We start from the raw sequence: 27,980 nt of genomic DNA, 5'->3' as shown, positions 1-27,980 counted from the left end.
TCTGTGCCAAGTATGTACTTACTTAGGAATTACCCAATGTTACCCATAAGACCATAAGAGATAGGAGCAGAAGTCGGCCATTTGGCCCATTGAGTCTGGTATGTCATTCAATCATGGGCTGATCCAATTCTTCCAGTCATCTCCACTTCCCTGCCTTCATCCCATACCCTTTGATGCCCTGGCTAATCAAGAATCTATCTGTTTCTGCCTTAAATACACCCAGTGACTTAGCCTCCACAGCCGCTCATGGCAACAAATTCCACAGATTTACCACCCTCTGACTAAAGTAATTTCTCTGCATCTCAAGTTCTAAATGGTCGTGCCCCCTTGTCCTAGAATCCCTTACCATGGGAAATAACTGCCATATCTAATCTGTTCAGGCCTTTTAACATTTGGAATGTTTCTCTGAGATCGCCCCTCAATCTCCTGAACTCCAGGGAATACAGCCTAAGAGCTGCCAGACGTTCCTCATACTGTAACCCTTTCATTCCTGGAATCATTCTTATGAATCTTCTCTGAACCCTCTCCAATGTCAGTATATCCTTTCTAAAATAAGGAGCCCAAAACTGCAGACAGTACTCCAAGTGTGGTCTCATGAGTGGCGTATAGAGCCACCGTATCACATTTCTGCTCTTATATTCTATACCTCTAGAAATGAACGTCAACTTTGCATTCGTCTTCCTCACAATCGACTCAACCTGGAGGTTAACCTTTAGGGTATCTTGCACAAGGACTCCCAAGTCCCTTTGCATCTCTGCATTTTGAATTCTTTCTAAATAATAGTCTGCCCATTTATTTCTTCCACCAAGTGCATGTTCATACACTTTCCAACATTGTATTTTATTTGCCACTTCTTTGCCCATTCTCCTCAACTACCTAAGTCCCTCTGCAGGCTTGCTGTTTCCTCAACACTACCCACTCCTCCACTTGCCTTTGTATCATTGACAAATTTAGCCACAAATCCATTAATACCTTAGTCCATTGACATACATCGTAAAAAGCAGCAGTCCCTGTGGAACTCCACTGGTAACCGGCAGCCAGCCAGAATAGGATCCCTTTATTTCCACTCTGTTTTCTGCCCACCAGCCAATGCTCCACCCATGCTAATAACTCCCCTGTAATTCCATGGGCTCTTATCTTGCTAAGGAGCCTCATGTGTGGCATCTTGTCAAAGGCCTTCTGAAAATCCAAGTACACCATCTCCTTTGTCTACCCTACTTGTAGTTTCCTCAAAGAATTGCAGTATGTTTGTCAGGCAGGATTTTCCTTTCAGGAAACCATGCTGGCTTTGGCCTATCTTGTCATGTGCCTCCAGGTACTCCATAATCTCATCCCTAACAATCGATTCCAACAACTTCCCAACCACTGATGTCAGGCTAACAGGTCTATAGTTTCCTTTCTGCTGTCTTCCACCCTTCTTAAATAGCGGAATAACATTTGCAATTTTCCAGTCAACTGGTACAATGGCAGAATCTATCGATTCTTGAAAGATCATCGTGAATGCCTCTGCAATCTCTCCAGCTACTTCCTTCAGAACCTAAGGGTGCATTCCATCACGTCCAGGAGATTTATCCACCCTCAGACCATTAAGCTTCCTGAGCACCTTCTCAGTCGTAACCCATAGCTCTCTATTTTTCTAAGCTCCATGTACCTATCCAGGGGTTTCTTAAAAGACCCTGTCATATCCACCTCCACCACCATCGCTGGCACCCCATTCCATGCACTCACTGCTGTCTGCGCAAACAATTTAGCCCTGACATCTCCTCTGTACCTGCTGCCAAGCACCTTAAAACTGTGCTCTCTCATGTTAGCCATTTCAGCCTTGGGAAAAGCCTCTGCCTATCCACATGATCAGTGCCTCTCATCATCTTATACACCTTTATCAGGTCACCTCTCATCCTCTACTGCTCCAAGGAGAAAAGCAAAAAGCTGGGAAGTTGGTTGGTGAAAGAGATACAGGGCTGGTGAAAGGGGGGTGTCTGATGGAAGAGGTCAGAAGGCCATGAAAGAAAGAAAATGGAGGAGGAGTGCCAGAGGGAAGCAATGGGCAGGCAAGAAGATAGGTGAGAGAGGGAAAAGCAAACCAGAAGATTTTCTCTTGTTTGTGATTAAATTATCTGCCAGTTAGCTTACTTCAATGGTTGGAAGGTTCAATTCATTCAAATGGTTGTTTGAATTCTATTATTCAGGATGAGCATTTGGAGTACCCGAAGACAAAGTCAGCCTGGTTTTCTAAACAGAAAATCTGCTGGAATTCTTTGAGGAAACAACAAGCAGGATAGACAGAGCAAAGCTAGCGGATGTTGTTTATTTGGATATTCAGAAGGCTTTTGACAAGGTGCTGAATATTAGGCTGCTTAACAAGATAAAAGCCCATGGTATTACAGGATAGATACTAGCACAGATAAAAGATTGGCTGACTGGCAGAAGGCAAAGAGTGAGAATAAAGGGAACCTTTTCTGGTTGGCTGCTAGTGACTAGTAGTGTGCCACAGGGGTTGGCGTTGGGACTGTTCCTTTTCATGTTATTCATCAATGATAAAGGTACAGACTATTTTCTAAATGGGAAGAACATTCAAAAATCAGAGGTGCCAGAGGTTTAACTTGCAGGTTTAGTTGGTGGTAAGGAAGGCAAGTACAATGGGAAAGTTGGAATGCATATCGGTGAGATGCAACAATAGACAATAGGCGTAGAAGTAGGCCATTCGGCCCTTCAAGCCAGCACCGCCATTTAATGTGATCATGGCTGATCATCCACAATCAGTATCCCCTTCCTGCATTCTCCCCATATCCCTTGACTACGCTATCTTTAAGAGATCTATCTAACTCTTTCTTGAAAGCATCCAGAGAATTGGCCTCCACTACCTTCTGAGGCAGAGCATTCCATAGATCTACAACTCACTGGGTGAAAATGTTTTTCCTGAACTCCGTTCTAAATGCCCTACCCTTCCCCCAACATCCCAACGTAGATTGGGAGACCGCTTCGCCGAGACCTACGTTCCATCTGCCAGAAAAAGCAGGATCTCCCAGTGGTCACCAATTTTAATTCCACTTCCCATTTCTATTTTTACACTGACTTAGTTAAATATGCTCTTGCTTCAGATGTAGCCACAGAGCATGAATGGAAGCCATGAAGGCAGAAAGGTATAAAGGGAGACATTCTAGAGAGCTGGTTTCAGCAAAGACACCAATGACTGGGGAAAAGATGAGCTGGGCACAAGGTGAGAAATTTAGATACAGGGATTAACTATTATAAGTTCATTGTTTACAATGTTGTTTTAAGATTTAAAAGACAATTTATCAATAAAACACTTTATTTAATTAGATACATTCTGCTGGCAATATCAAAAGCACTGAGGTAAGGCAATATTGCAGAGCTAAAGTGATCTAAACAACTAATACTACAGCATCGTTGGTGGGATGGAGCTCTGAGATTCATCTTGTCAGGTTAGACCTGGAGCTGGTTACAGAGAGGTGCAGCATGGTGTCCAGTGAACTGAAAGGGGAAAAGCAAAATGCTGCAGAGTGCCATTAATGCTGAGCTGTTTGGGCAGCATGCATGGACCATTAATATTCAGGCCAACCACTGTTAGGATTTGTACTTGTTTGTGACAGTGATATCACTGGCAATGCCAACTTTCATTATATGGAACTGAGGGGCAGTTACACACACACATTAGTGAGCTTGGGGGCACAAATAGTCTAACCAGAAGAAAGGAAATTTGTAAATTTGATGGGGTTTAGTGAAAAGCTGGAGGATCCATTGTTATCATCACTGGGATCAAACTCTTACTGAATCATTTGATCTTAATTTCGACCATTGCTGTAGCAGTGGTGGGATTTGAACTGCTGTATCTGGATTAGTGGTGCAGAACTCCACTACCTCAGGAAGTAAATCCCTGCACTGCTGTATTCCTGTCTCTCTAATAGGGTAACAAGCGAGGTGAGTCCAATTGCACCAAAGTTTAAAAAATATATGTTTTGACAGAGAATAATTCACTGGGTGAACGGAAAATGGTGTTTATGAGATCGCAACCACAGGCATGATAATCTTTACAGCCTCCTACTCTTCAGTAACAATTCTAAGAGATGTGAATGAATGAAGAGATGAATATGTTTCTCTATGTGTTGGTACATTGGCCTTGAAGAGGCAGGGATTTGGGAAATAAAAAAATCCCATGTTTAAGTTCCAGAGGGCAGCAATTGCTAAAGCAAGAGGTTTTAAAAATTATTTTGCATTCACTTCAGCATGAACTCAGAAACACTTCACAAAGGTTGCAGCTCCTCCAGTTCTGTGCTGCAAAATGCTGCAGATCCCAAATTTACTGGAGCTCCTCAGACTAACTTTGTTTGATTTTTCTTGTGTGGGTTCATGCAAATGGCAGGGAGATGGGCTTGAGGTGTAGACAGATGATAAGCAGTGTGCTGAGACCACAGGTCTCAGATGAAGAAGCAGAAAGTTGTTTAAGTCTTTGCAAATTAATTGTCAGGCAATCACGAACCAAAATCCATAGATAATAGAAACTTGGGTTGAACAATGGGTTAAAACAATATTTTTTCTCTGGTCAATGAACAATGAATGGATATTAACAGTCCAAGCTTATGTCATTACAAAATAAACTTCCTTGACTTAAATTTTACAAAAACTATTGGAAGTATTATACTCGACAGAACTTGAGAGGATATATTTTATCAGTGACTGATGCCCACAAATTCACTCATAGGTTGCAGAGGTGCCAACTTGAGAGGAGGAGGAAGGCTGGAACGAATCAGCAAATGACGAGTACTTTGATACCTTCAGGAAGTTGCAGACGTTTACAAACCACACTCGATACTCACTTCTCACCTAAACCAGCAGAGCAGAAGATGGATAAGGAATGTGCAAAACATATTCTCATCATAACATAGACTGTCTAGTATTGCAGTTGTCTTATGGATGGGACATACACATGGCCATCATGGGGACATCATTCCTGTTCACGCACATAGTCAGTGCTGGGACACATGGTGCTTGTGGGACACACGGTTCCTATTGCACACATGGTCAGTGCTGGGACACAGTCCCTCTTACCCACATGGTTTCTCTTACTCATACATTCTATACTGGGAAATTAATAGGAATACAGTGAATGTAGGAGCAGGATTTAACCATTTGACCTTTGGAGCTACTTGTCAGTCCAATGCCTTATGATGCTTTGAGCCTCACCTGCTTGTTGATGACACAGTGCAGAATGAAGATGAATGTTCCCTGGAAGCTGTTGAGGATTGTGAAGATATATGCCAGTGCAATGGTTCTCCTTTGGAAATGGAAAACTCCAAAAATCCAGGCAGAGCCCAGAAACACCAACTGAGCAATTGCCGTTATGACAAACACTCTACACAGGAAAATAGAAAATACCATCATGAATAGCCACTAACCAACTGTGAGCACAGAGTGAGAGGGAGGTGGGGTAAGAAATGGGGAGGGGTTGGGGTGGGGTGGGAGAGTAATTGGCAATGCATAGAAGAAAGGTACACATCTGGATATAAGATTTTAGACAGGCATGATGTTTGGGATGTGAACTTTAGGAGGGCTGAACATGATTTTCTGCAGGTGGAAGTGTGGTTGTTTCAAGGATCATTAGCAATTTTGAGCTTGTACGGACATTTTGGGTCCAATACCAGTCTTTGAGGAATGTAGCCAATGCTTTGATAGAGATGGGGCAGGTGAGACTGTGTATGTGGGTGAACATAGTGTGGGACTGTGTAAGACATTTACGAGTGGGCATAGTGTTGGAAGGGGAAGGGAAGTATGTGTGCAGGTAGGCACAGCATGGAACAGGGTAAGGCATTCTGTGTGTATGTGGGCACATTGTTGGAAAGTGTGGGACAAGGCAAGGCAGTGTGTGAATAGGTGAGCACAGTGTAAGACAGGATAAAGAAATAAACAGGTCGGGCAGCATCCGTTGAAACGAGCAGTCAACGGATGCTGCCCGACCTGCTGAGTTCCTCCAGCATGTTTGTATGTGTTGATTTGACCACAGCATCTGCAGTGTACTTTGTGTTTAGGATAAAGAAATGTGTGTGCAGGTGGGCACTGTGCGGAACAGTGTGGGAAAGGTGAAGCCAGTTTGTGCTGGTGGGCATGACGTGAGACAAGGTAAGACATGTGGGTGTTCACAGTGTGGGACAGGATAAGGTAGAATGTGTGGGTCAGCACAGAGCAGGACAAGATAAGACAGTATTTGGTTGGATTGGTCCTGTGTGGGACAGAGGACAGTGCCAGTGTGAGGGTTTAGCTCACTGTGAAGAAGTGGTAGGTGGAGTATTGTGACAGATTGGGAGAACTGGTGTGAGAGGATTTGAATGGCCCACAAGTTCAAGTGTGTGATGTTGGGTGTGTGGCAGGAATGTGTGGGTGGCAGTTGTGTGTGGGAGATGTGAGGTGGGTGTTGAGAATCTGTGAAGGATTGAGTGGGTGGGAGAGTCTGTTGAAGGCGGGTTGGCGGGAGCATGTGTTGGGAAAGAGGAGACCATGGGGGGGTAGGTGAGGGGGGATCGGGGCACATGGTGGAAGCCGTGTGGAGGGGGAGGGGTGGGGGAGGCCGTACTTGAGGGGTGGGAGTCAAGGAGAGACCGGGGAGGGGAGGCGAGTGGAGACTGCAGGGTGGTATTTGAGGGGCATGTACTGGAAATGGAAGGGTGTGCACATGTGCACATTGTAGGCAGGAGAGATTACCTTAGTTAGACATTTGATTGCTAATGCAATTAGTTCAGCATAACATTGTGGGCCTAAGGGCCTTTTCCAGTGTTGTTTTGTTCTATGTTATATGCGTTGTGGGTTGAAAGAGCATTTGTGGTCTGAGTTTCTCCTGTACAGGTTGAATGTGGCAGGAATCCATTGGGCTAAATATTAATGTAAGCCAGGCTCTGCTGAAATCTCCACATACGACATTTAATATTTGAAACATGATTGAGCAATACTGATTGAACTTAGTACCTGACTTTCTGTAAGACTGTTAAATCTGGACTGAGGGAATGGAATTTCTGAATCAGTTTCCATATTGTCACAATGAGGAAAATAAGATTTACCTAGGAAGCATCAAGAAATAATGGTGATCAGTTAGTTGACTGTATGTTGCTATTTTTGTGTCCACATGCTTGTGTGTCTGCATGGATATACTAGTGTCTATGTGAATAAGAATCTAAGTACTTCTACCCCATTCCCTTTCTTCATGGTCAAACCTCCCTCTACACTGTGCTTGGTCATTGAGCAACCCAGAATGGATACAGTCTCTTTCACCATAAGACATAGGAGCAGAATTAACCAAATTGGCCCAATGAGTCTGCTCTGCCATTCCATCATCCCCCATTCTCCTGCTTTCTCCACATAACCTTTGATGCCCTTATTAATTTGGATCCTATCAACCTCAGGTTTAGATATACCTTATGACTTGGCATTAATAGCCGTCTGTGGCAATGAATTCTGCAGATTTGCCACCCTCAAGTTCAAGAAACTTTTCCTCACCTCTTTTAAAGAGATGCTCCTCTATTCTGACATTGTGCTTTCTGGTTCCAGACTCACTCACTAGAGAAAACATTCTCTCCACATCCACTCTATTTAGGTATTTCAATATTCAATAGGTTTAAATGAGATCCCGCATCATTCTTCTAATCTGCAGTGAGTACAGCCCCAGAACCACCAAATGTTCCTCATACTTTGAACCTTCCAGTCCCAGAATCATTCTCGTTAACCTATTGGATGCTCTCCAATACTCCAGTACTATCACATCTTTTCTTAGTTAAGGTGCCCAAAACTGCTCACAATACTTGAAGTGTAGTCTGACCAATGACTATAAAGTCTCAGGATTACATCCTAGATTTTGCATTCTAGTCCTCTCGAAATTAATGCTATAATTGCATTGCCTTCCTAATCATCAACTGAACTTGTAAGTTAATGTTAGAGAGTCCTGCATGAGGATTTTTGTCCCAAGTCCCTTTGCATCTCTGATTTCTGAAATTCCTTCCCACTTAGAAAATAGTCCATGCCTTTATTCCTTCTACCAAAGTGCATGACCATACACTTCCTTGCACTATATTCCAACTGCCACATTTTTGTCCATTGTCCCAATCTATGCATTTCCTTCTGCAGACTCCTTGCTTCACTAACGCTACCTGTGCATCAACCTATCTTGGTATTATCCACAAACTTGGCCACAAAGCATCAATTCTGTCTTCTAAACTGTTGACATAAAATGTGAAATGAAGTGGACCCAATACTGACCCCCCCAGAGTCACATGTGGCTGTGGAGGCCAAGTCATTGGGTGTATTTAAGGCAGAGATAGATAGGTTTTTGATTACCAGGATGTCAAAGGATATGGAGTGAAAGCAGGGGAATGGGGATGACTGGAAGAGCTGGATCAGCCCATGATTGAATGGCAGAGCAGACTCGATGGGCTGAATGGCCTACCTGCTCCTATATCGTATGGTCTTATGCAGCCAATCAGAAAACCCCTTTATCCTGACTCTTTGCCTCCTGACAGTCAACCAATCTTTGATCTATTCTATATCTTTTCTGTAATTCCATGGGCTCTTATCTTGTTTATCAGCCTCATGTGCAGCACCTTGTCAAAGACCTTCTGAAACTCCAAGTAAGCATCATCCATTGACTCTCTTTTGTCTATCTTGGCTGTTACTTTCTTAAAGAATTCCAACAGATTTGTTTGGCTAGATTTCCCCTCACGAAAACTATGCTGAGTTTGGCCTATTATCATGTGCCCCCAAGTACCCTGAAATCCCATGCTTCATAATGAACCCAAACATCTTCCCAACCAACCTCTGAGGCCAAGCTAACTGGACAATAATTTCCTTTCTTTTGCCTCCCTTCCTTCTTAAAGAGTGGAGTGGCATTTGCAATTTTCCAGCACTCTGGAACCATTCCAGAATCACATGCTTGAAAGTTCACTACTCATGCATCCACAATCTCTTCAGCTCTTTCAGAGTGTAGTCAATCTGACTCAGACGACTTTTCTGCCTTTAGGACTTTCAGCTTCCTGAGCATCTTCTCCTTAGTAATAGCAACTATACTTTTGCTGCCTGACCCTCTCAAACTCCTGCTGGTGTCTTCCTCAGTGAAGACTGATACAAAGTACTTAAGTTTGTCCACTGTTTCTTTGTACTCCATTGCTACCTGTCCAGGGTCATTTTCCAGTGATCCATTATCCATAAGACCATAAGAAGCAGAAGTAGGCTATTCCACCCATCGAGTCTGTTCCGCCATTTAATCATGGGCTGATTCAATTCTTCCAGTCATCCCCACTCTCCTGCCTTCATCCCATACTCTTTGATGCCCTGGCTAATCAAGAACCTATCTCTGCCTTATCCACTCTTGCCTCTCTTTTACTCTTTATGTATCTGAAAATCTTATGGTATCCTCTTATATTATTGGCTAGTTTACCTTCATATTTATTTTTTTTCTTTCTTTCTTGCTTTTTAGTTGCTTTCTGTTAATTTTTAAAAGCTTCTCAATCCTCTAGCCTTCCATTATTTTTTGTTATTTTATATGCCATCTGTTTTGCTTTTACGCTGTCTTTGACTTTCCTTGTCAGCCACAGCAGCCTGAACTTATTAGAATACTTCTTTGGGATGTATCTGACTGGAGCCTTCTGAATTGCTCCCTGAAACTTCAGCCAACCCTGCTTTGCCATCATCCCTGTTAGGGTCCCTTTCCAATCAATTTTGTCCAGTTCCTCTTTCACACTTCTGTAATTCACTTTATTCCACTGTTATACTGACGCATCTGATTTTAGCTTCTCCCTCTCAAATTGCAGGGTGAATTCTACCATATTATGATCACTGCCTGCTAAGGGTTCCTTTACCTTAATCTTCCAGATTATATCTGTTCATTGCACAACACCCAATGGTGAAGGGGGAAGGTTTTCATGTTTGGGGCAAACAGTCAATGCTGACCATGGTACCCAGCCAGCTAGTCTCAGTTTCCCTAGCCAATTCCTCATGTGACCTGGTGTAATAATATGAACACATAATTAGCAGGAATAGGCCATTTGGTTCTTTAAGCTTGCCCTACCATTCAGTAGGGCAATACCAGATTTCAGATCCTCTCCTTGTCAATTCCCATTGTGCTTTTCAGAAGTTTATTTACTTCCTTTTCAGATACCCTCAATGATACAGCCTTCACATCTCTTTGGGGCAAAAAATTCCAGAGATCCCATATCCTCTGAGAGAAGTTCAGTTTTAATCAACCAACCCCTTCATAACTATAACCCCTCATTCAAATTTCCATCACTGGAAACATATCGCCTTGCCTCCCCAAGCACCACCATGCCATCAAGGATCTTTTAAACATTTCACAATTCTCTAAGCTCTAAAGAGTATAGATTTAACTTCCTTAGTCACTTAGGAGAGAGCAAATGTCACAGCAATTCATCAAGCAAATCTCTTTGGGATTGCCTCCAATATCAGGTACACCTTTTCTGAAATAAGTGGACCCAAAATGCGCATATGACTCCAAGTAATTTAAATGCAGATTCTTGTTAGGAGCTCTTGCTACAGAGTTACCACCTTTACAGTTTGGCAAATTTAACAACACTTACCAGGAAGATGATACACATGGGAGCCACAAAACTCCAACGAAATCCCTTCTCCATTGTCAGCCAACAGCTGAGAGGGAAAGTAAGTACAATTAGAAACATAGAAAACCTTCAGCATAATACAGACCCTTTGTCCCACAAAGCTGTGCCGAATATGTCCTTACCTTATAACTACCTAGGCTAGCTAACTCATAGCCCTCTATTTTTCTAAGCCCATCTGTCCATCCAGGAATCTCTTAAAAGACCCTATCATTTCCACCTCCACCACCACCCCCAGCAGCCCATTCCACACACTCACCACTCTCTGTGTAAAAAACTTACCCCTAGCATCTTGTGTGCCTACTTCCAAGCACTGTAAAACTGTGCCCTCTCCTGCTAACCATTTCAGCCCTGGAAAAAAGCCTTTTGCTATCCACATGATCAATGCCTCTCATTGTCTTGTACACCTCTAATCCTCCGTTGCTTCAAGGAGAAAAGGCTTGAGTTCACTCAACCTATTTTCATAAGGCATGCTCCCCAATCCAGGCAACATCTGACCAGGGTCCTATATAGATGCAGTGGTGTGCCTCAGGGATCTGTTCTGAGACCCTTACTCTTTGTGATTTTTATAAATGGCCTGGATGAGGAAGTGGAGGGATGGGTTAGTAAGTTTGCTGATGACACAAAGGTTGGAGGTGTTGTGGCTAGTGTGGAGGGCTGTCAGAGGTTACAGCGGGACATTGATAGGATGCAAAACTGGGCTGAGAAATGACAGATGGAGTTCAACCAAGATAAGTGTGAAGTGGTTTATTTTGGTAGGTCAAATATGATGGTATTGTTACGCCTGTGCCCAACTCTGAGGGGTCGAAGGGTCCCAAAGCAGCCCCCTCCATTTTGAGAATCGCAAGATTGCTATTAATTCAGGTCAGGAGACCCAGGAAATGAGAGAGAGACGTTTGGAATGTCTTGGCCCCTCGGCGATACAAAGCTACGGGAAACGGCCATTGTCTCTTGGAGATGGAATTGTGTATTAAGTACTGTGCTTCGTGGAAGCCCTCAGGCAACGTGGGCTGGTTGGGGGATGGCATCATTCCACCCTGATTGACATCTGAGACCCCGTGAGTGGGGATAAATGAGGGTCTGTGGGAACAGCCCCTCAGACGCACCAGAAGAAACGCTAGAAATCCTGTAACAGCGTAATAGCGAAAGCTGGTGGAAAGCCACGTGCGTCCTTTTCCATTTGCCTCAGAATTGGTGGGCCTTGCCACAGAAGAACGGCTTTAGCTAACAACAAAGGAGAAATCAGCCCCAACGACTCTCGAAGGATTGACATCATAAAAGGAATGGGCAAGTTTTAATTCGTCTCTCCTTCCAACAGCTTGAATGAACTTGAGTGACTTTTAGATTTCCATCAGACAATACATTATCCCCTAGACAATGATAGAGCTATTTCTTATTGATTATTATTATACCCACGCTTTTAGATTTAGTATTGACGACGTATATTATCTGTATGTTTGCATCAATGTTATTTTTGTGTATTTTTATCAATAAATACTGTTAAAAATAGTACCATCAGACTTCAACGGACCTCTCTATCTTTGCTGGTAAGTAACCCAGTTACGGGGTACGTAACAATTGGGGGGCTCATCCGGGATTTGACACCAAATTGGGAGGTCAGTGAATCGGGCTTGTAAGTCCAAACTTGGATCTGGTTACGCGGGTAGCCAGACAGGAAACCAACAAAGATGGACGTGGGTGAATTTATAGAAAACCCGACTCTGGAGGTGCTAGAGGCGGCCACCAAATCAGACTTGATAAATATGGTGAAGGAGTTAAACCTCGCAGAGGTGAGGTTGTCAATGAAAAAGCGGGAGGTGCAAAGGGCCGTAACTCAGTATTATATTGAGAAGAATGTGTTTGCAGCTGAGGTATTGGAAAATATCCCTGAAAAGGTACCAGCTAGTGGGACGGCTCAGTTAGAGTTGGAGAAATTAAGGTTGGAACATGAAATTAAATTAAAGCAGATGGAAGCAGCTGAGAAAGAAAAGGAAAGAGCCGACAAACAAAGGGAGCAGGCGCTCCAGCTAAAGGAGTTAGAGGTGAAACGGGAGCATGAGCTCCAGCTAAAGGGGTTAGAGGTGAAAAAAAGAGCAGGACTGAGCTGAGAAGCAAAGAGAGCATGAAATTCAGTTAAAACAGCTGGAAGCAGCTGAAAAAGAGAAAAAAAGAGCCGAGAAGGAGAGGGAGGCAGAGAAACAGAGGAAACATGACTTGGAGATGGAGAAGTTAAGGCAAGAGCGAAGAGATCAAGGGTCAAACTGAGAGGAGCGGTTTAATGTTAGTCGGGAGTTGAGGTTAGTACCTCCGTTCAAGGAGACGGATGTTGATAGTTATTTCTTGCATTTTGAAAAGGTGGCAGTGAATCAGAAGTGGCCCAAAGAGCAGTGGGTGGCGTTGTTACAAAGTGTGTTAAAAGGGAAGGCACAACGAGCATATGCGGCGTTGTCCATGGAGGAGGGAGAAGCGGAGAATTATGCTGAAGTAAAGGAGGCCATTCTCCGGATTTACGAATTGGTACCTGAGGCATATAGACAAAAGTTTAGAAATTTAAAGAAAGGGTGGAATCAGACGTATACCGAGTTTGCCTATGAGAAGGGTGTGCTCTTGGATCGCTGGTGCACAGCAGAAATAGTGGGAGAGGATTTTTGGTGTTTCAGGGAGTTAATTCTGATTGAGGAATTTAAAAGTGGTGTTTCGGAGGATATCCAGACGTATTTGAATGAGAAGCCGAATAAGTCCATCTCCGAATTTGCTAGGTTCACAGATGAATATGCCCTAACCCACAAGACAAAGTTTTCCTCCAATAAAAGTTCCCAGAGAGACCGTAGGAATGATAGAGAAAGCCCGCCGGCTGAGGCAGAGGTCCCGCCAGGAGCTAGTGGTAAGGTTGGGGAGGGGAGGCAAGACGGCCAGAGGTTTCCGGGCTTGACCTGTTTTAATTGTGGAAAGGAGGGACATATTGCATCTAGGTGCTTTGCTCCGAGGAAGGAGACAGGAAAAGGGAAAGCAGCAGTCCCTATCGGATGTGCCGTGGTAATCAGTAAATCGACAAGAGATCCCTGGGTAGACAGAGTACGAGAAGGGTCTGAGACTTCTATGTCAAAGAGAACCGTGTCTGTGAGAGAGGGAGATCCACCGGTTCCCGTGCGGATCTGGAGAGACACGGGCGCTGAACTGTCATTGATTAGCAGTAAGGTACTAGATTTTGGTCGCAAGACGGGAATGGTAGCTGTGAAAGGAACGGAAATGGTGCCCTTGCATAGGATCATTATGAACTGTGAGCTAGTCTCTGGACCAGTTGAAATGGGGGTGCAATCCGAATTCCCGAGAACTGACGCGGACGTCCTTCTGGGTAATGATTTAGCCGGTGGTAAGGTTTGGTCAGCAATGACGCTGATGCGACCGCCTGTGAGTGTTGAGGCCCCGCCCCTAGATTCAAAGATCTATCCCGCATGCGTGATCACTCGCAGCCTGTCGAGAAAGGCAGCTGAGAACGAGAGCAGTTTAAATCCGGCCGGTATCGAGTTGGCCGAGACGTTTTTACCGACCCTGTACCACGAGGGTTTAGAGGGTGGTGAAACTAAAAGTACTAAAGTGAAAGAGAGTAAGGGAGAGGAGGTAGACCTGCCCTTAGCGAGGAGAAAAGTTCTAGAGGCACGAAATAAAGATGAGAAACAGATAAAGCTGTTAAAAGGTCCAGGGTTGGACATGGATGATCTGTCTGGTTTGGCAGAACTGTTTGAAGAAGTGGAAAATTCTAAAGGTGTCCCCGATAATGAAATGAGGGCAGTCCTAGATGAAAAGGGTGCCCTTACCTTGAAGAAGTCTGCTGGGTTGGCAGATGGGGTTGTTTCAGCCTGCGGGGGTGAGTTTACTCCAGAAGGGAGTTGCCCAGAGAGTAGCTGGGAGAATCAGGGGAATTTTGAATTTGGACCGGGTACGGGTATCGAAAGCCTGGAAGAGGCAAATGTCCCGTTTGAGTGTGTCCAAGATGTGGATGCACGTGGTACTGAACCTAGTAATGGAGCTCAGAAAAAGTTTGAGGTATTTGATTCAGTTGAAAAGGAATGCAGTCCTTGTGGGTCAGATGGGCTTGGTTCAGTGGAAGAAGGGTAATAGTGGGAAGTGAGAGTTCCCAGGTGTTTGTGCTCGAAGGTGTGTTAAAAGTTAGTGAGGAGATCAAAGGTGGTGGGGCGAATATTATTATAGAAGGAAAAGGGGACTGTGTAGTTCCCAAATTGAATGAAGAAAATTTAAAGGCTGGACTGATATCAGAAGCAGCAACCAGGCTACAGAGACAATGGTTCGGTACCACAAAGTCTGTGAATCAATTACAGGTTGAGTTGGAAGGTAAAGGGGCCCCACACGCTATTGTTATTCCAGAGTGTGGTGTAAAAAGGCAGAATTTGAAATGCTGTTTGAGCAAAGAGTTTAAACTGAAAACTAATGGCCTGAAGAGAAAACTAGCAACTTGCGTAAAATTAAAGAATTGGGTGGAAATTCGGGAAATGGTCTAAGTCTGGAACACATTGTTGATAAAATAACTCCTATGAAAGGAGCGGATGAAAGCCTATTTCGCCAGGGTGCACAAGCTCCCCACGTGGGAATTAACTGGAAAAGAGGCGAGGGTTAATGGGGACGCCATTTTTAAATAGCAGAAGCCGGTTTTAAGGGATTTCGACAAAGCATGTGAATAATAAAAGACAACCCCCATGGAAGCCTGCCTGTTAAGTTTGAAAGTAACATAAAGATTAGTATTTGCATGAACTTTGTAGTATACCCGTAAGCTAAGATCACAACCCTTTAGTTTTTGCTTGCTAAAGAAAAATAAGAACTAAAAATAGGTGGTTATTAAATTGAAGTCTGATGCTACAAGACTTTAGTAAGGTACAAGATGTTAAGATATTAAAGGCAGTGACAATGTAATCGTTAACTGTTTAGATACTGAATTGAATGTATAACTGTATTACTCTGTAGTAAAAGAAAAAAACCTTTTGTATTGTGTTAGATTCTAAAATCCTGTAAGACTCTGTATTACTTCATTTTTACTGATGGTAAAAACGTGTTGAAGAAAGGGGGTGTTACGCCTGTGCCCAACTCTGAGGGATCGAAGGGTCCCAAAGCAGCCCCCTCCTTTTTGAGAATCGCAAGATGGCTATTAATTCAGGTCAGGAGACCCAGGAAATGAGAGAGAGACGTTTGGAATGTCTTGGCCCCTCGGCGATACAAAGCTACGGGAAACGGCCATTGTCTCTTGGAGATGGAATTGTGTATTGAGTACTGTGCTTCATGGAAGCCCTCAGGCAACGTGGGCTGGTTGGGGGATGGCATCATTCCACCCTGATTGACATCTGAGACCCCGAGAGTGGGGATAAAAGAGGGTCTGTAGGAACAGCCCCTCAGACGCACCAGAAGAAACGCTAGAAATCCTGTAACAGCGTAATAGCGAAAGCCAGTGGAAAGCCATGTGCGTCCTTTTCCATTTGCCTCAGTATTGGTGGGCCTTGCCACAGAAGAACAGCTTTAGCTAACAACAAAGGAGAAATCAACCCCAACGACTCTCAAAGGATTGACATCATAAAAGGAACGGGCAAGTTTTAATCCATTTCTCCCTCCAACCAAAAGCTGCAGCTTGAATGAACTTGAGTGACTTTTAGATTTCCATCGGACAATACATTATCCCCTAGACAACGATAGAGCTATTTCTTATTGATTATTATTATACCCGCGCTTTTAGATTTAGTATTGACGACGTATATTATCTGTATTTTGCATCGATGTTATTTTTGTGTATTTTTATCAATAAATACTGTTAAAAATAGTACCATCAGACTTCAACGGACCTCTCTATCTTTGCTGGTAAGTGACCCAGTTACGGGGTACGTAACAGTATAATGATATATAGTATTAATGATAAAACTCTTGGCAGTGTAGAGGATCAGAGGGATCTTGGGGTCTGAGTCCAAAGGACGCTCAAAGCAGCTGCGCAGGTTGACCCTGTGGTTAAGAAGGCAAACGGTGCATTGTCCTTCATTAAACATGGAATTGAATTTAGGAGCCAAGAGCTAATGTTGCAGCTATATAGGATCCTGGTCAGACCCCACTTGGAGTATATTGGAGTATAAAAGTTGCATTGTTTGTTGTGTAACCAAAACTATGCAGTCAGCTTTGATGTAGATTATGTAGTCTGAGTTTGCTATTTGCTATGCATGTATCCAATTTAGTAGGAGAATGAAATCTTAAGAATGTAGAAGACAATGGTGTGTTAATGAGAGGTAGCTAAGAGATGTAGATTAGAACATGATTAAGTCAATAGGTGGAACCAATAGTGGCGGATGTACTTGTGATACGCAACTGTAGACCGATTGGATATGCTTATGCAACTAAAACAGGAGATTGCTATAAAAAATGCTATGTACAAGGATCGGTGGGCAATCAGCGACTAGCTCAATGACTGTCTCAGCTTTGATTTGCAAATTAAAGTTTAACCCTTCTTGAAGAATCTTCTGCGTCTCCTGGTCGTTTGTGGGGCATGAGAAACCTCGACAAGTACTGTGCTCAGTTCTTGTCGCCTCACTACAGAAAGGATGTGGAAGCCATATAAAGGGTGTAGAGGAGATTTACAAGGATGTTGCCTGGATTGGGGAGCATACCTTATGAAAACAGTTTGAGTGAACTTGGCCTTTTCTCCTTGGAGCGACAGAAGATGAAAGGTGACCTGATAGAGGTGTACTAGATGATGAGAGGCATTGACCGTGTGGATAGTCAGAGGCTTTTTCCCAGGGCTGAAGTGGCTGCCACAAGAGGGCACAGGTTTAAGGTGCTGGGAAGTAGGTACAGAGGAGATGTCAGGGGTAAGTTTTTTATGCAGAGAGGTGTGAGTGCATGAAATGGGCTTCTGGCAATGGTGGTGGAGGCGGATACGATAAGGTCTTTTAAGAGATAGGTATATGGAGCTTAGAAAAATAGAGGGCTATGGGTAACCCTGGTGATTTCTAAGGCAGGGACATGTTCAGCACAGCTTTGTGGGATGAAAGGCCTGTATTGTGCTGTAGGTTTTCTATGTTTCTAACATTAACTCTCGGCTCTTAAGCTCAATCCCATGATTGATGAAAGCCAATGCACCATATGCGTTCTTAACCACAGAGTCAACCTGTGTAGCAGCTTTGAGTGTCCTGTGGATTCAGACCCCAAAATCCCTCTGATCCTCCACACAGCCAAGAGTCTTGCCATTAATGCTATATTCTGCCATCATATTTGACCTACCAAAGTGAATTACCTCACACTTATCTGCGTTGAACTCCATCTGTCACTTCTCAGCCCAGTTATGCATCCTATCAATGTCCCATTGTAACCTCTGACAGCCCTCCACACTATCCACAACACCCCCAACCTTTGTGTCATCAGCATATTTACTAACCCATCCCTCCACTTCCTCATCCAGGTCATTTATAAAAATCACAAAGAGTAGGGGTCCCAGAACAGATCCTCGAGGCACACCACTGGTCACTGGCCTCCATGTAGAATTTGACTCGTCTACAACCACTCTTTGCCTTCTGTGAGCAAGCCAGTTCTGGATCCAGTTATATAAAAAAAAAACAGCTTCTGTCTCTTTCTTCTTTCCTACTGACCAGGTCCAAATCTGTGGCTTGCAAGTGTTTGAAGTTCAAAGAACATTTACTATCAAAGTATGCAAACTGTACACAACTGAGATTTATCTCCTTACAGCCAGTCATAAAGCAAAGAAATCCAATAGAGCCCATTAAAGATAAAAGGACTCACTGCTCTCTGGTTCCGTAGCCTTCCGGGTACACTGCTGCAGAAAGAATGACGATCAGAGCTGGAGTGCCATAGGCAATGGGGTAGGTGTATTTCCCATGAAGACTCTGGGCCTGAAAGACCTTTATCACCATCAGGTAGAGTTGGAATCCTTCTAGAAGCATCCACATAAAACTTGCCAGGAAAAGGTAATGCAGGACCCCAGCAATGGCAGCACACACACCCTGGGGATAGAGAGTCCTTTCAGTGCCACAGACACTTACAGATTCCGCTGTCATGTACACTGTAGCCCTGTCATTTGACGTTGGGAGCCCCCAGCCCACCACACATCTATAGTGGTACCAGGTGGAACAGGGGACAAAGATCCACAACTTTTGCCTGTTGTGAGACATCATTTTCATCTGGGAGTCAGGGTCATTAACAACTTCAGACTGGAACTCAGTTCAACATCAGCCCATTGGATCAACAAGGCCCAACATAAAAAGATCTCCTGAAGAAATCATAACACACAACTTACATTTCCCCATAAAATTCTGTCACATTGTCCTGCTGGAAAAGGGTGTCCTGTATTGGGGAAGGGATTGTTGCCCTGTAATGGTGAAGTGACCAGTGCCTGTAAACATAATGGTGCTTGAGAGAGGTGTCCTGTAATGGTGAAGGGGGGATTTGTCCTCTAACAGTGAATGGATATGTGCTCTATGACAGTGGAAGGTGGACAAGGTTTGAAGTACAGAGGAGTGCCAGGACTGAATGGGAGAATGACTAACCCAGTGGGCCAGTTACACCGTAGTCCACTGCAGTCCTCACCCAATCCTCAATGATGATCTGAATGAAATAAAGCAGCTTTACCTCAGCATTGTGCTGGGTTACTGCATCAAAGAACACAGAACAGCACAGATATAGGCCCTTCAGCCACCATGTCTGCACTCATTCTCTGAACCACCAATGCCACAGTGGTGCAGCAGTTGGCAAGATGATACTACAGCTTGTGGAGTTCTGGAGTTTGGAGTTTGATTCTGTCACCATTTGTAAGGAGTCTCTATACATTGGGTTTTTGCTGGGTGCTCCTGTTTCCTCCCACACGTCACAGGTAGGATAATTGGTCATTTCAAGATTAGGTTCAGATTAATGAGGGTGGTGGGGTTGCTGGAGCAGTGTGGCTCGATGGGCCGGAAGGGCCTACTCTCTGGTACATTGCTGAATAACTAACTAATAGAGAACACTGTGTTGGCACGTGGCCTAGTGGACAAGGCATCGGACTAGTAACCTGAAGGTCACTGGTTCGAGCCTCAGCTGAGGCAGCATGTTTGTGTCCTTGAGCAAGGCACTTAACAACACATTGCTCTGTGATGACACCGGTGCCAAGCTGCATGGGTCCTAGTGCCCTTCCCTTGGACAACATCAGTGGCATGGAGAGGGGAAGGCCTGCAGCTTGGGCAACTGCCGGTCTCCCATACAACCCTGCCCAGGCCTGCGCCCTGGAAAAACCTTCCAAGGCGCAAATCCATGGTCTCATGAGACTAACAGATGCCTTAAAAAAAAGAAGAGAACACTAACATGTGATAGTGGACAAATTAATTGTTGATATTTTTCTATCATTTCCTTAATACTGATCCCAGCAAATAAGAAGCTTAAAGCCACCATCCCATCCTTGGATTTTGCAAAGTCTATGTTTCTTAATAATTGGGATTGAAGTTCTGCAATTTTGGGAAAGAAGCTCAAAATTCATCTCAAAAGCCCATCATAAGCTTAAGTATAAAAGTCCATGCGCTCGATGTTATGAGATCACTGCAGTAGTATTTAGTGCAGACAGTCAACACCATGCCTGAGGAATCTGTTATTCATCAAGAGGCTTGGCCTCTGGTTGTTACCTTGTTTTCGGTTTTGGATATTCCGATGAGGAACAGCAGTTCTGCCAGGAATAGACAGAGGCAGAGGTGGGTGTGGATGGTGGTTCGTGAGCTCTGGATAGCCCGGCACATGATGAATGTGATGATTGCTGTTAACAGTGCCACCAGTGAGATCATGAGGCCTATGTAAGTAATGATGGTAAGAGCAGGACCCTGCAGAGACAGGAGAGGTGATCAGTCCAAAGTAGAAAGGAGGCAGAATTCACTGGTAATTATGTCAAAGGGTCGCATAGAAATCAAGAAACTGTATGCAAGTACAGGCCATTTGGCCCATCAAACCTGCTCCATCATCTAATATAATCACAGCAGATCATCTATCTGATTGTCAGTTCCTCTCTCTCATTTCCACTGATTTCCTGTGTGTCCAGTTATTCTAGAACTAACTAGTTAATCATCAAGCTAAGGTAGTTAGATCAAAGCTGGTTCTCTTTACAGAATTTTTCCTTCTATCAGAAACGTGCCCATGTATCAGATTAGATACATGGTTAGAACACATCAACCTGTCTATTCCACACTCAGTTTTGAATGTAGTGTAGTGTAGATAGGCAGAATAGAGAGGTCATATAATGAATTAGCACAGGTCCTGCAGGGAGCAATGGATGGAATGCTAAAATCTGCAGGTGAAATAATATGAAGTAACAGAAAATGCTAGAAATTCATAGCTGATCAGACAGCATCTGTGGAGATGCCTTCCTTATACATTGATACCTTCCATCAGAACTGCCCACCTTGATAAAATCAGAAAGTCAACCGTTCTGAAATTCTGAGTTCAGTATTGAGACTCAGTGTAGTAAAAGCTTCCACTGGCCTTCACTGGAACAATGCAATACCCAATGGGAGAGAAGGTCATTCTGGGAGAGGGATGGAGAATTAAAGGTGAGGGTTACCCTTCAAAGGTTCATTTATTATCATAGTATGTTTGCAGTATACAACTCTGAGATTCTTCATTGCCAGATAGCCACAAAACAAGGAAAAACCATAGAAGTCTGTTCAGAGAGAAAGAGTAAAATCCACAAAAAAAAAAGAATGGCAACATGATCATCAATCCACAAAGCCCCCACCCCAGTACAAAATGCAGCAAAAACATTGGCCCCAGAACCTCCCTCCTCCTGTACTAGATGCAGACTAAATGGAGATGTTGTGTTCCACTAGGACAATATATAGTGATCTCATTGGAATGTATGAACTTTAGACTGGGTTTCACAAGGCAGGTGGTGTATTTGATTGGCGACATTTCAGCAGAACTAGGATAAGTTCAGAAACAAGCAGGCTTTAGGTTGAAGGGGATGAAGGAGATGTAGTTGTTTCAACCCATAAAGTTGACTGCTTTATTCTCTATTCTCTGTGATTCCTGTGCCCACTCGCAATGTTACAGGTCTCCAATTTCAATCTGGCAACAAAACTTATCTTCCAGTGGGCACAAAATAGATCTCAGGTTCAACAATTTCTGAGCATGGCTTTTTTCCACCAGAATCAGAACGGGCAGTGAAAAACAGAAAATACAATCTGTTCATGTCTGCTCCACCATCCAATTTAGTCCCTGTATTCTCTCTATATCCCTGTCCTTACAGTTTTATGGCCACCTCCTTTTTAAATATTTATACATCCTTGGCCTTCACTGCTTTTAGTGGTGGAGAATTCCACAGACCCACCATCCTTTGGGTGAAGAACCTCCTCTTGATCTCAGCTCTAAATATCCTATCCCATAAAGTGCAGCTGTAACCTCCAGTTCTGAGATTCCTTGTCACTGGGAACATCCTTCTTACATCCACTTTGTCTCCTCCCACTTCTTCCGATACCCTCTAATCCATCAAAGCTTCAAATGGAAGAATGGGAGGAACACCCAGTAAATTCAGTAGGGTTAGACCCCAGGACATACAGAGGGTGCAGACTCCAGTAGGGAGTGGATCCCAGCATACAAGGGAGCAGATCCAGCAGGTCCAGTGAGAACAGCACATAACAATAAAACAAGTCCGTGAAATCCGAAACTTAAAAAAAAACAAAACTACTGTAAGCATCGAGCTGATCAAGGCAGCATCCATAGAAAGAGAAGTTAATGTTTCTGAGACCCTCATCAGAACTAGGAAAGAGAGTAAACGTTAGTCTATGGTGGCAGAGAATGTGGGGATGGAGTGGATAGAACAAATGGAATGTCTGGTTGCTATCAGATTGGGCAAAAACATATGGGAAGCCCAAAGGGAACAGAATGAATGTGCAGAATCCACTAGCTCTAGCAGAGCACAGCACCTGCCACTTTCAGTACAGAACAAAACCAGCAAAGTAAGGACACAGAGCAAATGCTAGTGTCCAGATGAAGGGTCACAACACAAAATGGTGACTGTTATTTGCCTCTACAGATGCTGCCTGGTCCGTTGAATTCATCGAGCACCTTGTGTAAGATCAGGACAGAAAAACACTATCATCAGAGAAAGCATCCTCTCTGGATGAATCATGGTCTGGTATGAAACCTCAGAGAATTGTGGGCAGTTCAGCACATCACGAATACCAGCCTCACCTCAATGACGCAAACATGAGGAAATCTGCAGATGCTGGAAATTCAAGCAACACACACAAAATGCTAGTGGAACGCAGCAGGCCAGGCAGCATCTATAGGAAGAAACACTGTCAATGTTTCGGGCCGAGACCCTTCATCAGGACTAACTGAAAGAAAAGATAGTAAGAGATTTGAAAGTGGGAGTGGGAGGGGGAAATATCAAATTTCAATTCCAAGAGCTCACGAGGGACAGCCTGTATTATTAAACAGGCCCACCAGGAGACAGTGCTCAGCTGGTTCAGTACAGAGCACACAACAGCTACAGATGCTAGAATATGGAGCAACAATCTGCTGAAGGAACTCAGTGAGAGTCGGAGCAGGAGTGTGGCGGGTGCCATTTAGATTTTTTCTTCTTCTCATCGGAGAGGCAGGACTGCGCAGACATGTGACATTGGGCAGTGAAGCGCAGAAGATTTAAAAGGAGCACTGCCTTATACAGCAGGCAGTGGAGTGAGCCAGGAGCAGAGTGAAGGCTTAAGGGCTTTGGCTCAATGGGCTTAGATGGAAATGGGCGAGACGAGGTAGGTTTAGTTTTCAGTTTTTCCTGTTATTTGAGGAAAGGGGAAGTATGAGTGTGAGGGCAGCTTGTTGCTCTCGGTGTCGGATGTGGGAGGTCCTGGAGTCTCCTAGCCTCCTGGATGTCCACATCTGTGCCAGGTGTGCCGAGCTGCAGCTCCTAAGGGACCATGTTAGGGAACTGGAGCTGCAGCTCGATGACCTTCATCTGGTCAGGGAGAGTGAGGAGATGATAGAGAGGAGTTACAGGCAGGTGGTCACACCCAGGCCACGGGAGGCAGACAAGTGGGTCACGGTTAGGAGGGGGAAGAGGAAGAGTCAGGTACTAGACAGTACCCCAGTGGCTGTACCCATTCACAATAAGTACTCCTGTTTGAGTACTGTTGGGGGGGACAGCCTATCTGGGGGAAGCAACAGTGGCCATGCCTCCGGCAAATAGTCTGGCCCTGTAGGGAAAGGAAGAGGAAGGCAGTAGTAATAGGGGACTCTATAGTTAATGGGTCTGTGGACGCAGTCAGGAGACCCGGATGGTAGTTTGTCTCCCTGGTGCCAGGGTCTGGGATGTTTCTGATCTCGTCCAAGATATCCTGAAGTGGGAGGGTGAGGAGCCAGAGGTCGTGGTACATATAGGTACCAATGACATAGGTAGGAAAAAGGAAGAGGTCCTGAAAGGAGAATATAGGGAGCTAGGAAGGGAGTTAAGAAGAAGAACCAGAAAGGTAGTAAACACAGGATTACTGCCTGTGCCATGCGACAGTGAGAGTAGGAATGGAATGAAGAGGAGGATAAATGTGTGGCTGAGGGATAGGAGCAGGGGGCAGGGATTCAAGTTTCTGGATTATTTGGACCTCTTTTGGGGCAGGTGCAACCTGCACAAAAAGGACCTGCACTTGAATCCTAAGGGGACCAATATCCTGGCAGGGAGATTTGCGAAGGCTACTGGGAAGACTTTAAACTAGAATGGTTGGGGGGTGGGAATCAAATTGAAGAGACTAGAAGAGAGGAGGTTAGTTCACAAATAGAGAAAGCTAGTAGACAGAGTGTGAGGGAGGATAGGCAGGTGACAGAGAAGGGGAGTCCTCAGACCGAAGATGTAGGGAAGAAGGAAGAAAAAGATAATAAAGTTGTTTGCACCGTTAGGGATAAACAGAGAGTAAGAGGTGGAGAGTTCCTTAAATGCATCTATTTTAATGCTAGGAGCATTATAAGAAAGGTGGATGAGCTTAGAGCATGGATTGATACCTGAAAATATGTTGTTGTAGCTATTAGTGAAACATGGTTGCAGGAGGGGTGTGAATAGCAACTAAATATTCCTGGATCTCGTTGCTTCAGGTGTGATAGAATTGGAGGGACAAGAGGGGGAGGTGTTGCATTGCTTGCCAGAGAAATATTATAGCGGTGCTTAGGCAGGATAGATTAGAGGGCTCGTCTAGGGAGACTATCTGGGTGGAATTGAAGAATAGGAAAGGTGTAGTAACACTTATAGGGGTGTATTCTAGACCACCTAATGGGGAGCAAATTTGTAAGGAGATAGCAGATATTTCTAGTAAGCACAAGATTGTGATTGTGGGAGCTTTTAATTTTCCACACATAGACTGGGTCAATTCTGTAAAAGGGCTGGATGGTTTGGGGTTTGTAAAATGTGTGCAGGATAGTTTTTTGCAGCAATACATAGAGGTACCAACTAGAGAAGGGGCAGTGTTGGATCTCTTGTTAGGGAATGAAATAGGTCAGGTGACGGAGGTATGTGTTGGGGAACACTTTGAGTCCAGTGATCACAATGCCAGTAGTTTCAATATAATTATGGAGAAGGATAGGTCTGGACCCAGGGTTGAGATTTTAGATTGGAGAAAGGCTAACTTTGAGGAGATGCAAAAGAATTTAAAAGGAGTGGATTGGGACAATTTGTTTTATGGGAAGGATGTAATAGAGAAATGGAGGTCATTTGAAGGAGAAATTTTGAGGGTACGGAATCTTTATGTTCCTGTTAGGTTGAAAGGAAAGATTAAAAGTTTGAGAGAGCCATGGTTTTCAAGGGATATTGGAAACTTGGTTCGGAAAAAGAGAGAGATCTACAATAAATATAAGAAGCATGGAGTAAATGAGCTGCTCGAGGAATATATAGAATGTAACAAGAATCTTAAGAAAGAAATTAGAAAAGATAAAAGAAGATATGAGGTTGCTTCGGCAAGTAAGGTGAAAATAAATCCAAAGGGTCTCTACAATTATATTAATACCAAAAAGATAGTGAGAAATAAAATTGGTCCCTTAGAGAATCAGAGTGGACAGCTATGTGCGGAGCAAAAAGAGATGGGGGAGATTTCGAACAATTTCTTTTCTTTGGTATTCACTAAGGAGAAGGATATTGAATTGCGTAAGGTAAGGGAAACAAATAGGGTAGTTATGGAAACTCTGATGATTAAAGAGGAGGTAGTACTGGCACTTTAAAGAATATAAAATTGGATAAGTCTCCAGGTCCTGACAGGATATTCCCTGGAACCTTGAGGGAAGTTAGTGTAAAAATAGCAGGGGCTCTGACAGAAATATTTCAAATGTCATTAGAAACGGGGATGGTGCCGAAGGATTGGCATATTGCTTATGTTGTTTCATTGTTTAAAAAGGGTTCCAAGAGTAAACCTAGCAATTATAGGCCTGTAAGTTTGACGTCAGTTGTGCGTAAATTAATGGAAAGTATTCTTAGAGATGGTATATATAACTATCTGGATAGACAGAGTCTGATTAGGAACAGTCAACATGGATTTGTGCGTGGAAGGTCATGTTTGAGAAATCTTATTGAATTTTTTGAAGAGGTTCCTAGGAAAGTTGACGAGGGTAAAGCAATGGATGTTTCCTATATGGACTTCAGTAAGGCCTTTGACAAGGTTCCACATGGAAGATGGAGTTAGCAAGGTTCAATCATTAGGTATTAATATTGAAGTAGTAAAATGGATTCAACAGTGGCTGGATGGGAGATGCCAGAAAGTAGTGGTGGATAACTGTTTGTCAGGTTGGAGGCCGGTGACAGTGGTTCGCCTCAGGGGTCTGTACTGGGTTCAATGTTGTTTGTCATATACATTAATGATCTGGATGATGGAGTGTTAAATTGGGTTAGTAAGTATGCAGATGATACTAAGATAGGTGGCGTTGTGGATAATGAAGTAGGTTTTCAAAGCTTGCAGAGAGATTTAGGCCAATTAGAAGAGTGGGCTGAAAGATGGCAGATGGAGTTTAATGCTGATAAGTGTGAGGTGCTACATTTTGGTAGGACTAATCAAAATAGGATAGACATGGTAAATGGTAGGGCATTGAGGATTGCAGTAGAACAGAGTTATCTAGGAGTAATGGTGCATAGTTCCCTGAAGGTGGAATCTCATGTGGATAGGGTGGTGAAGAAAGCTTTTGGTATGCTGGCCTTTATAAATCAAAGCATTGAGTATAGGAGTTAGGATGTAATGTTAAAATTGTACATGGCATTGGTAAGGCCGAATTTGGAGTATTGTGTACAGTTCTGGTCACCGAATTATAGGAAAGATGTCAACAAAATAAAGAGAGTACAGAGGAGATTTACTAGAATGTTACTTGGGTTTCAGCATCTAAGTTACAGAGAAAGGTTGAACAAGTTAGGTCTTTATTCTTTGGAGCGTAGAAGGTTGAGGGGGGATAGAGGTACTTAAAATTATGGGGGGATAGATAGAGCTGACGTGGATAGGTTTTTTGCATTGAGAGTAGGGGAGATTCAAACAAGAGGACATGAGATGAGAGTTATGAGGCAAAAGTTTAGGGGTAACACGACGGGGAGCTTTTTTACTCAGAGAATGGTAGCTGTGTGGAACGAGCTTCCAGTAGAAGTGGTAGAGGCAGGTTCGATTTTGTCATTTTAAAAAAATTGGATAGGTATATGGACAGGAAAAGAATGGAGGGTTCTGGCTGAGTGTCAGTGGGACTAGGTGAGAGTAAGCATTCGGCACAGACTAGAAGGGCCGAGATGGCCTGTTTCCATGCTGTAATTGTTATATGGTTATATGGGTATACGGATCAAGCAACATCTGTGTGAGGAAAGGTACAATTGTTTCTGTTGGAGGTTCTGGTAATTGGGAGTTGTGGAGAGGGTTTTGTTTTGAGGCTCCTTTCCTCTGAAAGACAGTCATTGACCCATTCAACTCCACCAGCAGACATATGTCCAGCAAGAAGCAGTTCCCAGCAGAGCAGGGAGGAAGCAGCAGTGGTCTTGTCTAGTTTGAGGGGGACAGACAGGAAATCCAGCAGGTTCTTTAGGAGGCAATAGTCAAAAATCAGAAGGGGAAGATTGCAGCAACTCTGTTCAAGTTGAAGTTTATTGTCGACTGACTGTACATATAGGCTGTCGGCTGAATGTTGTGAGCAAAGTGGATGAGCTTAGAAGGTTGGTCAGTACTTGGAGCTATGATGTAGTGGCCATTACAGAGTCTTGGATGGCTCAGGGACAGGAATGATTACTTCAAGTGCCAGGTTTTAGATGTTTCAGAAAAGACAGGGAGGGAGGCAAAAGTGGTGGGGGTGTGGCACTGTCGATCAGAGATATTGTCATGGTTGCAGAAAAAGTGGATGCCA

The 27,980-nt window shown here is 43.8% G+C and overlaps 1 protein-coding gene across 3 annotated transcripts in view; it reads right to left on the bottom strand.

Moving 5' to 3' along the window:
- Positions 1–3,356: 3,356 nt before the first annotated feature.
- Positions 3,357–27,980, bottom strand: part of LOC140740069 (adhesion G protein-coupled receptor E5-like) — a 69,916-nt gene continuing 45,292 nt past the window's right edge. For all 3 annotated transcript variants that reach the window (XM_073068933.1, XM_073068934.1, XM_073068935.1), the window contains 6 exons: positions 20,282–20,473; positions 18,414–18,634; positions 10,593–10,659; positions 6,979–7,070; positions 5,206–5,374; positions 3,357–4,845 (listed from right to left, as the gene is read on the bottom strand). In XM_073068933.1, coding sequence (XP_072925034.1) covers positions 4,714–4,845; positions 5,206–5,374; positions 6,979–7,070; positions 10,593–10,659; positions 18,414–18,634; positions 20,282–20,473 — 873 coding nt within the window. In that variant the 3' untranslated portion in view covers positions 3,357–4,713. The remainder of the gene's footprint in view (positions 4,846–5,205; positions 5,375–6,978; positions 7,071–10,592; positions 10,660–18,413; positions 18,635–20,281; positions 20,474–27,980) is intronic.

This window comes from Hemitrygon akajei, chromosome 16, assembly GCF_048418815.1.
Source record: "Hemitrygon akajei chromosome 16, sHemAka1.3, whole genome shotgun sequence".
NCBI classification, from domain to species: Eukaryota; Metazoa; Chordata; class Chondrichthyes; order Myliobatiformes; family Dasyatidae; genus Hemitrygon; species Hemitrygon akajei.
The sequence above is the reverse complement of the archived record's forward strand: the minus strand, read 5'-3'. Positions and strand labels throughout refer to the sequence as shown.